Genomic DNA, 12,905 nt, shown 5'->3' with positions numbered 1-12,905 from the left:
GCCATTCTACTATGCATTCCATTCTCATTGCCTTTCTTCGCATGGGACATCAATACGGTTCTATTTCAAACATTCTAAACTTCTTGTGGTGTCTTTAGAAGGCTAGAAATGATTATCTCTTTGATAGGAATAAGGTTCATCCTCGTCATGTGCACCTTGCTGCTAAAGCTTTGTCTTCTGATACTTATATTGATTTACCTCACTTGTCTCAGATGCAGGTGATGCCACAAGTACAACTTCCTCTTGATCAACATCCTATGCAGGGATGAACTCTCCGGTCTGATTTGCTTGTTTCGGGCCCCAAAATTTACTCGGATGCAGCTTTCAGATCTCGGAAATTACCTGGTTTACAATAAGGAAAAGTTGCAACGGGAGTGGGTATTTATATTTCCTTGCCTCAAGATCAAGTGAATGTGTAGATACAAGCTTCTGCTCCTCCTACTACTTTTCCTCTACATGTTGAAGCTCTGGCTCTCTCTTTTGCTGCTCAAATGGCTAGTAAGCTCAATATTCTTCGACCAACATTTCTCATGGATTGTCTCTCATTATCGTCGGTGGCTGCTATTGGAAGGATAGTAGAATCTACCACTCCTTGGTGCATTAGGAAGCCTTTGGCTACTTTTTTTAAGCATGCTAACAATCTGCAACCTCAAGTCTTTCATATTTTCAGAGAAATAAATGGCATAGCACATAATGTAGCTCAACAGGTTTTACATCAACATGTTCAACCTGAAGTTTGTTGTTTTGCTTCAGCCCATAGGCATAATTCTTGTCCTGTTGTATCTCTTCTTTCCAACTTTCGGGACCAGGAGTTTGTAATTCACGCTATACATTGTTACTGAGCTGAATGAATTTGCCGCTTCGAGCGTCTTTTGTTGTTAAAAAAAAAACGGAAGAGCCTTCCCTCAAAAAAGAACTGACGGAAGAGATCGCGCCACGCCGCGCACTAGCGGCCACTCGGTATCCGGCTACCTGTAGTTTGCGCGCGTCGTGGTCGAGCCATCGTGTTGGTACGCGTGCCCCGTCCGGCCATCTCCATGGCGACGGCCGTCTCGCTCTGCCTCCCTCGCGTCCTCCACACCTCCGCTCCTCGGCCGTCGTTCCACCGCCGCGTGTCCGTCCAAGGCGCCGGCGCCACCCTCCCGGACGCGCGCCGTCTTTGTCGCCGTTCATCGGCCGTCTCTGCCGCGGCAGGGGCTTCGCCGCCCGAAGCCGGCACCGCCGCGTGGGACTCCCTCGGCGGCGTCTCCGTCTTCGCCGCTGGCACCGGCGACGCCGTGCCGCTCAGGGACCTGTGGGACCCGTCCGAGGTATCCAACTCCCGAGTTCACCCAAACGCGGCATCGTGCAGTTTTACTACATGGTGAATTGGTAATCGATCAAGTCAAGTAGTGTTATTTCTGCGAGCAGGGGGTGGTCGTGGTCGCGCTGCTGAGGCATTTCGGATGCTTCTGCTGGTGAGGAAATCGAGACGTATCGGCGGTGCAATGCTCACCGCGTTTCTAGCTTGCTGGCCGGCTGCTAAGCTTTGCTGTCTGCCATGTCTAACAGCTGGGAGCTGGCCTCTGATCTGAAGAAATCCATGCCGAAGTTCGAGTCCGCGGGGGCTAAACTGATCGCCATCGGCGTCGGCACATCTGACAAGGCACGCATTCTCGCCGACGGGGTAAGGCTGTGTTGAGTTCGTGTTTCCTGGTTGGTGTTAGCACCGTGCAATCTTCAAAATGATGGAATAAGTGGTCGTCTTGATGAGATTCAGTTTGATCAGACCATCCCAATGTCAGTTTGCAATTGTTCTGCTTCTTTTTTGAGCATGCATGGAGCTGACTGATCTCTGGGATGATTTGCATTGCAGCTGCCATTTCCTGTGGATAGCTTGTACGCCGATCCCGAGCGCAAGGTGACAATTCAATCCATTAATCCGTTCTTCAACATCAAATGACTGACTGACTGACGGTGAACTTATCTTTTCAGGCTTACGATGTCTTGGGCCTGTACCACGGATTAGGCCGCACACTCTTTAGTCCAGCCAGTGTAAGCACCATCACTGCATATTTCCCTTCAGAATTCTGATCATGCAACTGTTCATTCAAAAGCCACTAAAATGTTGATCCCTACGCATGATGAAGTCTAAAATATACTCGAGGCTCGACTCCATCAAGGAGGCCACCAAGAACTACAAGCTCAAAGGCACACCGGCAGACCTGACGGGCATCATGCAGCAGGTTGAACTGAATCCGTCGGTCCTCTGTATCTCCATTCGTTATCCTGAAGAAGTTTGATCCTAATTGATTGGTCGCGTGTTTGCTGGTGTTGGTTTCTGCAGGGTGGGATGTTTGTGTTTAGGGGGAAAGAACTGCTGTACGCATGGAGAGATGAAGGCACCGGCGATCACGCACCCTTGGATGATTTTCTCGGCATCTGTCGCCAAGTTCCGGCTGCTTGACGTTTTATCAGGCACATATGTATATTGCACTGACCGATCTATTCGACGTGCCGGACAGACAGAAAATGGCCTCACAAGTCACAAGTTTCACCTGTTTGTTTGATATAAGCCACTTTTTTTGGCAGATATCAAATTCTGCTCCGGATGACATTTGCTGCTGCTCGTCAAAAATATGTTTTGTAAATGTTAAAAAATTCAAATATGTTTGGTAAATGTTCTTGGCATCTGTCGCCAAGTTTCGGTTGTTTGGTGTTTTTAGTTTCCCATGTTTTGGCAGATACCATTCTGCTTTGGGTAGCATTTGGTGCTGCCCATCGAAAATAAATTTTGCAAAGGTTATAAATTCAAAAATATGAAACACAACAATGAGTGTAGTCAATGTACAATTGTCACCAGTGTGCTAATTTATGCACTTATGGTGTCCATTTGTTATTATTTGTTTGCGAAAAGACTAATTGTCATATATTATGTAGCAGTCCCTTATAAAAATGTTCTTACAGAAATTAAAAAATACATCCAAATCCTGAAGGGTGCCGAAGTCTTCTTCCTCCTGCATCTGCTGGCAGCGCATCATGAGCAAACCTCGTTGCCAAGTCTAGGCGTCCTTCTCGGCGAAACAAATTTTTTTAAACCTAGAAGCTTCTCAATCAATGGCCGTGAAGTCGTTGATGTAGACTAGAAGACATCGTCAACCACGGTCGACATAGCAAATCATCGCTCTGGAGAAAGAAAAACAACAAAGAGGGGCTGTAGAACGCCCTAGTTCCGGCCAGACCGAGTCGGAGAACCCAAACCCCACACACTCCAGGACGAGGCATACAAGATACAACCATGTTGTCTGCTCCATAGTACAAACGTGGCCGAGACAAACCTCTAGAAGAGAACACCAAAGGTGTCCGTTTATTTTTGCGTGGGCGCTGATGGTGTCCATGACCGTTGCCACATTTTTTAAAACATAAACATTAATTATCCGACATCAGATTTATAACAAACATGTGTGAACGCCTCACTGGCCGTCTGATGGATGCATGGGCCTTGAAACAATGTATTAGATATTTTATCATTGTAAGTCGCAATGCGACTAATTGCCCGCCCAAATTATTGTTGTAAATTTTTATTATTGGGAAAGAACCATTGTAGTCAATGACAAACAAGGCCAACATGTAAGTACAAATATGGAGCCTACCTTTTCCGCGAATCTAATTGTTTATGGATGTGGGCAACATTCCGAATCCGTTTGTGATGGCAATTTAGGCTTAACATTGTTATTCCCACGGAAAATTTTCCATGATTTATAGGGGGAAATAATTTGTTAATTTTGCTATGTCTTTAATTTTTCTGTGGCGAATTTGCCGTGTTTTTTTGGGGATAAACATGTTTTGTTCATTTTTGTCAAGTCTCAAAATTTGTCATGGAAAATCAAGTTTTTTTTTTTTTTGATTTGGAACTTAACATTTTTGTTCTGATGGGAAATCATACTATTTTTTAACCATGGCAAAAAAAAAGTAATATGCTGCCATGTGAACTTCAAATATGCTGCAATGTCAAGTCAACTTTTGTTGCCATGTCAAATTAATTTTTGTTTTCGCTGCCATGGAGAAAAAGATATATAGCCATGATAGCCCCAAAAAACTTGGGACGACAAATTCAGATATTTTCTTGTTTAAAAAACATGGCATATATGTAGAAAAGTTGTTATGGTAACATGACAATTTTATGGAAATTTTCTTGTCTTACAACTATTTTTTTTGTTTTTGCCTTTTAACCATGGCATTTTTTTATTGGACTTGCCAGAGAGAATTTATTTAACATACCATGGTAATTTTTTATTATATACTATCAGTTTTTTGGACACGGTACATTTTTTTGAAACACAGAATTTGCCATGTGAACACTATAACTTTTTTATATAAATTTGCCATGTTTTCCACAGAAGAAAAACTATCTAATTTTCATGATACTCTTTTAAATATATTTTTGTTATTTTTGTGTTTATATACAATTTTTGTCCAAATATATGGCATTTTATGCTCTATGATATGGAAAATCTGTAGAGTATAAGATGCTCCAAATATGCGTCTTTTTTTATCTACATCATGGCAAATCTTTATTTTACATTTTTTTGCATATGGGAATGCTGATTGGGCCAGGAGGCCTAGCAAAAATCATCTATGCCACTTGGTTTGCGGGGTGAAGTGGGGGTATCACGTCACAACTAAGTATCACACTTATTCATAAGCGCAAGAGATATATCTCGCTTTAAGCGAGATGGAAGCTACCCCCACCATTTTTTTGAGAAAAGGAAGCTACTTCCCACCTAAAGGGAATAGCTCTCGCGTGTGAGACTGGGCTGGCCCCTTTTTCAGTGTTTTTTGCGAGACAAACGCTTTGCAGGTTCGTTCGAATGTTTCGGTCCTGGCTTCGCTGTTTTTTGTTATGGACGTTTCTTTGTTTTTCTGTTTCTTTGTTCTTCGCTGGTTTTTTATTTTCTTTGTTTTCACCAGTTTCTTCATTTTCTTGATATTTTTTAATGGTTTTTCTTTCTTCTTTTACTTTCTGATCATTTTTCACGCTTCTTACCGGTTTTCTTTGGTTTTTGTGCTTTCGTTGTTTTTTTGGTTTTCATTGGTTATTTTTCAGTTGTCTTTGTTCTTTCTCGCTTTTCTTTTTTATTTCTTTCATTTTTTTGGTTATTCTTGCTTTTCAATACACATTCAACATTCTTCATATACATCAGAAACATTTCTTATATACACAGTTAATATTTTTAAATACATGGTTAACATCTATTGAAATCTTTTTTTGGCGTGTACTACTTTCCCGTAAACATTGTACTTTTTTGGTATATGTGTAATACATTTTTCTAATAGAGTTTTAACATTTTTCGAATACATGGTCAACTATACTTATTAAAAAAATTAAATTCTTGATTAAAAAATTTCAAATACAAGATAAATTTTTTGAATACATGGTAAACATTTTTTCTATACACATTTTTTCAAGTACAAGATTAAAAATAATAATACATGGTCAAACTTTTATTATACACATTTAATATTTTTAAAATGTTTTATCAAAAAAATTAAATGGAAGAATAACATTTTTTAATAGATGGTGAAGAATTTTCTATTTACATTTAGCATTTTCAAATACAAGGTTAACAATTTTCGAATACCTGTTTAACATTTTTTGGAAATGCTTGATTAATATTTTTTGAAATACATGATCAACTTGTTGCACACACATTGTATGTTGTTTCTATACATGGTCAACATTTGCTATATATAGATTTAACTTTTTTCATATGCATGATTAAAAAATTTCAAAACATTATGGAAAGTATATTTTTTGTAATACATATGTTTTTAATTTTCGGAGAGGCAAACAAAAGTAAAAAACGAAATAAAAAAACGAAAACGAAAAGTAAAAAATGAGGCTGTGACCTCCAGCGCAGCTGGGCCGGCCATCTCGCTCTGCCCTTACTGGGTCTCGCTTTTGAGCGAGACATAGGGTCACCCATTCATTTATTTTATTCGAATCCCCTCAAAAAAAATATTTTATTCGAATCTGGGGCGCCCATTCATAAGTATGCTCGCTGCTTGTGGGGTTGCCCAGTAAGGGACGTGTTGAGGACCAGTTTGCATCGGTTTTCTTCCCTTATACCTTTTTTTCTTTGTTTTTCCTTGTTTTTCTTTGTTTCTCTCTAGATTTTCTTCGTTTATACCTTTTCTTTCTTTCTTTTTCTTTCTTTTTCCAATATATATCTAGGGTTTTTTATACATATTGAAAATAATCGTATATAGCAGGAACATTTTTATACAGGTTTAATTTTTTTTCTTCCAATATTTGACTAACATTAATGTAAATATATGTATTTATGTCTACTTTTTTAATATGTATTGTACATTTTCCTGTACATAAGGAATGTTTTTTAAACATGCTTACCATTTTCTGAATACATGATTATCATTTTCCAAATATAGATTTTGATGCCTACTTTCTTATTAAATATTATACATTTTTTGTATAAATATGAAACATTTTAGCATACACGTTTTAACATTTTTCAAACACATGATTACCATTTTCCAAATATATAGCTCGATCTCTACTTTATTCATGCGCATTGTGTATTTTTATTATACATCTGAAACATTTCTATACACTTTTAATAATTTTGAAATACACAATTAATATTTTCAAAACACAAGTTTTTGGGAAATTTTCGAATACATGTTAAGCATTTTTCAAATACATGTTGAAACATTTTTAAAATGAGAGAAAGCATTTTTAAACTACGTGAACATTGTTTTTACATTGTACAAATTGTTTTTCACGAATATCTTTTCAGAAACATGTGAACATTTTTTCTAATGGTATCAACATTTTATAAACTACGCTAACAATTTTGGTACACTGCATTAATTTTTTTAATTCAATGTTTTGTAAATTATTAAGGTGGTTTATGCTTTGGGAATATATGTGTTTTGTAATATTTTTCAAAAACATTAACAGAAAAAAAGAATGAAAAAAACAGAGAAGAAAATAAACTAACATGGGCCGTCCATAGCGACGGGAAGGTATTGTTTCTTGAGGCGCGGCTTCCTTCTGGGTCACAATAAGCGGCATACAGTCGCACCCGGGTTTATCATAGAGAACAAAACATACGCGCCGGGGGAGTGGGCTGGGGGGTGGGGGCGTGTCGGCTGAACCATTCATTCACGCCGGCTTCCTCCATATGTGACATTCGCCGCATATTGCGGTCCTTTTTTTAAAAGTAATACTAGTTTTTTAGTTCAAAAGTACTCCATCTATAAACTAATATAAGAGTGTTTATATAGAATACTAAGGGAGTAACAGCATTTGGATTCGTTATTTGTTAAATCTACTCTTATTTAAAGTTCATAAAAAATAGTGTTATTTACCATCTACTAGTTGGACTTCTATTTTCCCCTTTTTATTGTAATACATCTAGTTAAAAAAAATGAGATCCAGTGACCATGGGCAGTAGTCTATAAACTAATATAAGAGTGTTTAGAATACTAAGAGAGTAATAGAAAAAATGAGATCCAAGGACCATGGACGCTAGCATCCATGACATATTTTTATAGAAGGAGCTCACCCAAGTGAGATTGCAAAAATTCGCTCCCGATAGGAGTCGAACCCCGGTCTACAAGGAAGTGCCACTGCACCCTTGCCAATAGGCAGTGCCCAGTCCTCTTGAAACATATCTAGGCCCTGTTTCGATACTCTAACTCAGTTAAAGATTAGAGTTAGATTCTAACTTTGAACTAACCTTGGACTCTTGAACTAACCCTAGACTAACTCTAACCAAAGAGCTGTTTGGATGGTAGGGTTAGATTGACAATAAATATTCTTTCTCAATTATTTGACTACTTTGGACAATGTTTGAATGGAAGGGATAATTTTTTTTACTATTTTTTCTAGTGGGCCTAGAAGAACTAACCCAAATAAGCTTCTCTAGTGTGGACTAGTTTTTTGAGATGGGTTAGATCCAACTAACCCAAACTAACTCATCATATTTGGATACTTTTGGGTTATTTGAGCTTCAACTAACTAAAACTAACTTTAACTTAGGGATCCAAACAGAGCCCTAGTTGGACCTAAGAAATGGCATGTATCTATCAACTGGATCTAGGATAACATAAATTAATTTCACACGCAAATTTTCTACCCTCCGTCTCAAAATGAGTGTCGCTTACAATTATATGGTTTGTCGAGTGCGCATAGTTTCTTGACGACTGGCAACTTTTGTCACGTTCCGACGATAAAAATGGAGTCTACTCATCTAGCATGGGCACGTCTGGGGCTCGTGCCATCCAGCTAAATAGCACATGTGCCATATATATGTTCTTTAGGAAAGGTACGTGCTACATGCCTCGGCTGTGGGGAGTGGAGACACGAAAGCTGTTTTGTGTTTTGTCTACGCGCGAATTTGATGTGCCACTGTAACTGTGTTGGCTCATTGCCCCCAGTTGAAGCAAGCTGTCGGGCGGAGCCAGCCGTGTGTGAGGCCTGAGATGTCTCTCGCATGTTTCCGTCCTCGCGATGATGAGCCGCCGGATGATTGCCCAACTGAATCGCTGGTGCTGCATGTGCGCCACGCGCGCGCGGTGCTCCGATCGCAGCCAACGTGCGGCGCACTCCACGGCTGGGAACAGCGCCGCCGCCGTCGAAGCAGAGGTACGTACGTACGACGTCGGCGTCGTGCGTCAGCCGTCAGCGGTCCCGGTGCTGCCGCCGCTGCCCTTGGCCTCCCGTGCGCCGCGCGCGTCCATGCATGCATGCCGGTTGCTGCTCTGGCGTGGCGGCGCCCTCTGCCTGCTGCTGTCATCGCACGGCGTCGCTGCCACATGCTGCATTGCTACGTGACTGCCGCCGCCGCCGCAACGACGCCAAATGGTGGATCGGCAGCCGCCGCCGCAGCAACGCAACGACGTCGACGCGAGCTGAGCCTCTCGGATGTCGTCAGAGGACAGTCTCTGGAAAGAAATTAAGGCTAGCGCTGCGAGGCGTAGGTAATCCGTAGGTGGTCTGGTCTAGCTCGTCGTGCATGTCACCCGCAAAAAAAAAAAAAAAAGCTCGTCGTGCATGCCTAGGATCGCCTCGCTCGTGTCTAATTTTATTTTAAAAGGAGGCAAAAGTTTTGCCTCCTCAATTAAATAAGTAAAAGTAAAGTTTAAAGTTTTACAACACACTCACAAATAAGCGGCATGACAATTACTCATCTAGTTTTCTTGCGCCGGCAGTTACCCAAAGTTTAGCATCTTCTGAAATGTTGGTTAGGAGGATCGGCGGTGATGCGCTTTTTCGACGGAATACGCGGGCTTCTCTCATTTCAAATGGTCCAAGAAACGAGCATGGTGAGGAAAGCCATTGCGTGGCGGTGAGAGTTGCGGTCGTTGGTTTTCTTTTACCACCACTCAGTGACGATTACATCTAACTGCCATCTAACTTGACCCTAAATTTTATGTCGATCGTCTTCATGTTTGAGTAGTTGTACTCGTTCTTGGGGATACAAGTGAACTCTTTATGATTAGAAGCATTTTAATTGAAGCGATCCAATATCTTCTGTTCATGTTCGAGTTAGTAGCCTTCGCAAATGTTGAGGGGAGGCCTTGCTCACATTATTGGCATGTTGTCGTGAAGCATACTACTATCGTTGTAGAGGTTAGGATGTCGAGGTAATTAGAGGTGATAGTAAAAGCCTTAGTTTCGTGTCTTTGCAATTGATAGGGTATTAATGGAGAACCCTTGGTGAGGCTGTGTCTATGGGGAAGCCCGTAATTAATCATATTGATAGGGGATTAATGGAGAACCCTTGGTGAGGATGTATGTGGCATGATGTATATACGTGAGAGTAGAACATGTTCTATACGAGGATCCACCCACTTATGCACATGAAGAGTAGGTTAGGAATAAGATAGACAGATCGGCTCCATGCACAGGTCATACTTGTAGTAATGATTCAAGAAACCCCCATGAATACTCTACTGCTCAAGCACCGTCTTTACTACATTAATTCCTGTTTTACCTTCTCGTTTGTAGTCTAGAAAACCCCTTTTTATTTCGTTTCCCCAGCAACTTACAGAGTAGACTACTTACAAACACCAATTTGGGTGCATACATATCTAGGTAAATGACAACATAGTTGCGGGGTTTGTAGTGCCTTCCTTTTCGCTCCATTCCCTATGGAATTGACACTTTACTTATCATGAAAGTACTACAACAGCCATGTACACTTGCAGGACATCACATGGTGCACACACAATATTTCTCCTCATGTGTCCTCTGCCTCAACGCCCTCCTATTCATCTCTCCCCACAGACTTACCCTGTGGCGACGATGCTAGCGACTGGTTCGATGTGCCGCTGACAGGATCGCACACCCGCGACTCTGTGCTTGATATGTCTCAAACGTATATATAATTTATGATTGTTTAATGCTATATTATTATCACTTTTATATGTTTCATAATATTTTATATCATTTTCTAGACCAACTTATCAATTTAGTGCCTAGTGTCAGTTCCTGTCTTTTGCTTGTTTTTTGTTTCATAGAAAAACCATATCTAGGAACGTCCAAATACGATGCCGATTTTGATGATTTTTTCAGGACAACAAAGGATCGTAGAAGCTTCAGAAGACCATGAGAGGACCCACCAGCCAGCCACAAGAGTAGGTGGCGCGACCAGAAGGGTGGCCGTTGTGGCCCCCTGAGCCTCCATTTGACCTAATTCCTCCGCCTATAAATTCCATAATTCCATAAACCTTCAAAGAGATAGACGAGATAATTTTATTGCGGCCGCAAGCCTTCGTTCCAAATCCATCCCATCTAGAGCCCTGTTTTGGTGCTCTGTCGGAGGGAGAAGCCACCAAAGGGGGCCTCTTCATCAACTTTGTTGCCTCCATGATGATGTACAAGTAGTTCTTTCAGGACTTATGGGTCCATAGTAGCAGCTAGATGGCTGCTCTCTCTCTCTATCTCTCTCTCTTGGATCTTCAATACAATGATCTTCTCTGAGATCAATCCGATGTAACTCTTACGATGTGTTTGTTGGGATCTAATGAATTGTGGATTTATGATCAGATTGTTCATTGAATACAATTGAATCTTTTGAAGTTTATTTTATGTGTAATTGAGTAGCTATGTATGCTCTCCGAGTTATTTGTCTTCTTTGTCCAAGATAGATGGGTAATTCTTGATAGGGAGTGGTGCATAGTAGTGGGTTCAATCTTGCGGTGTTCTATATCCTGGTGATAGAAAGGGACAAGACATGCATGCATTTGTATTGTTGCCACTAAGGATAAAATGACGGGGTTTAATCTTATTTCTTGATTTCTTTCTGTCTACATCATGTCATCTTTCTTACCGTGTCACTCTGTTTTTCATTAAACTTAATACCTTGATATGCATGTTGGATAATTGTTTCAGGGTGGAGTAATAGTAGTAGATGAAGTTGAATTACATTTATCATGGATGTGATGCCTATACAAGATTATTCCATGAATGATCATAGTTCTGAATGTTTCTTTTCTGATAATTGCCCAATAATAATTTGTCTACCATGCCATTACCTGCTTTCCAGAGAGATGTCACTAATGAACCTATGGCCCCGGGTCTATTCTTATCAATCCTTGCATGTACACAATTGCTCTTTATTATTTTATGTTCAAAATATGCCCTAGAGGCAATAATATTGTATTATTTATTTCCATGGTTATAATTAAGAGTTTATATTCTATGCTATAAATGCTATGACCCTAGAATATGCGGGTCAGTGGAAAACTCCTAAGAACGTGTGGAATGATAAACGGTAAAACATGATTTCTAGTCTTGCCTCAAGGATTAGCTCAAGTGTTATTTGTGATCATGTTTTCCGGATCTAGGGATATTATTAAGTGTACCAATAGTCCAAAAACAACTTTGAGAATATGATGTTGGAAGAACGATCATATTGAATTGACCCAACTTGTCACTGGTGCAGCGACCTAATGTCTACTACACAACTTATTCTTGTAGAGTCGTGTTGGGCCTCCAAACGCAGAGTTTTGTAGGACATTAGCAATTTTCCCTCAAGTGGATGACCTAAGGTTTATCAATACATGTGTCGGTGTCAAAGCCGGCAGACCTCGAAGTAGGGGTCCCAAGCTGTGGATCTCAGATCGAGGGTAACAGGAATGGCGGAGACAATGTTTACCTAGGTTCGGGCCCTCTCGATGGAGGTAAAACCCTATGTCCTGCTCTTGTTTATATTGATGAAGATGTATCAAGTACATAGTTGATCTACCTCGAGATCGTAATATGTGGTGTAACTTTGGGGCAAGGTGAATGATTTTCCGTTGATGTCCCCTCTACGGGCTAAACTCTCTGGCTTATATACATGCCAGGGAGGGTATCTAGGGTTACAAGGTTGGTATCTAGGAGCAAGGCGGCATGAGAGATCTTGGAGTATACGTCAAGTCTTGAGTGGAGGTAGTCTTGATCATGCCTCCTGCGTGGGGCCTCCGGAGTCCACCTTGACCATGCATGAGGGCCCATCGGCCCAACCCGAGGAGAATGGGCCGACTAGGTTAGTACCCCCTTATCCAGGACAACGTCAGTAGCCCCCGAATTGGTCTTCTATGTTGAGGACGTCTTCCTGACAATAAAAACCTCGGATCTTGAGTCCTTGGCTCGACAAATGAGTTCCACCTCATAATCCTTGGATCACCCCTTCAAAGGAGTGCTACTTCTTGAGATTGTGTTGGTTTTTCCCTCGAAGAGGAAAGGGTGATGCAGCAAAGTAGAGCTAAGTATTTCCCTCGGTTAAGAACCAAGGTATCAATCCAGTAGGAGAATAACACGCAAATCACCAATACCAGCACAAACAATCAAACACTTGCACCCAACGCGATAAAGGGGTTGTCAATCCCTTCAAGGTCACTTGCAAAGGTGA

At 40.9% G+C, this 12,905-nt stretch overlaps 1 protein-coding gene across 2 annotated transcripts; it reads left to right on the top strand.

Moving 5' to 3' along the window:
* Positions 1-930: 930 nt before the first annotated feature.
* Positions 931-2,704, top strand: LOC125550500 (prostamide/prostaglandin F synthase-like). Of its 2 annotated transcripts, none has more exons than XM_048713508.1 (7): positions 931-1,310; positions 1,393-1,457; positions 1,552-1,666; positions 1,856-1,900; positions 1,975-2,034; positions 2,130-2,225; positions 2,327-2,704. In XM_048713508.1, the coding sequence occupies exons 1-7, from the start codon at positions 1,038-1,040 to the stop codon at positions 2,444-2,446; spliced, it is 774 nt and encodes a 257-aa protein (XP_048569465.1). In that variant the 5' UTR covers positions 931-1,037; the 3' UTR covers positions 2,447-2,704. The 2 variants fall into 2 exon arrangements, with proteins under 2 accessions (XP_048569465.1, XP_048569466.1); XM_048713509.1 differs by having other exon boundaries at positions 933-1,310; positions 1,411-1,457.
* Positions 2,705-12,905: the final 10,201 nt, after the last annotated feature.

Source organism: Triticum urartu, chromosome 4 (assembly GCF_003073215.2).
Source record: "Triticum urartu cultivar G1812 chromosome 4, Tu2.1, whole genome shotgun sequence".
Lineage (NCBI taxonomy): Eukaryota > Viridiplantae > Streptophyta > Magnoliopsida > Poales > Poaceae > Triticum > Triticum urartu.
This window is presented reverse-complemented; position numbering and strand designations above follow the sequence as displayed.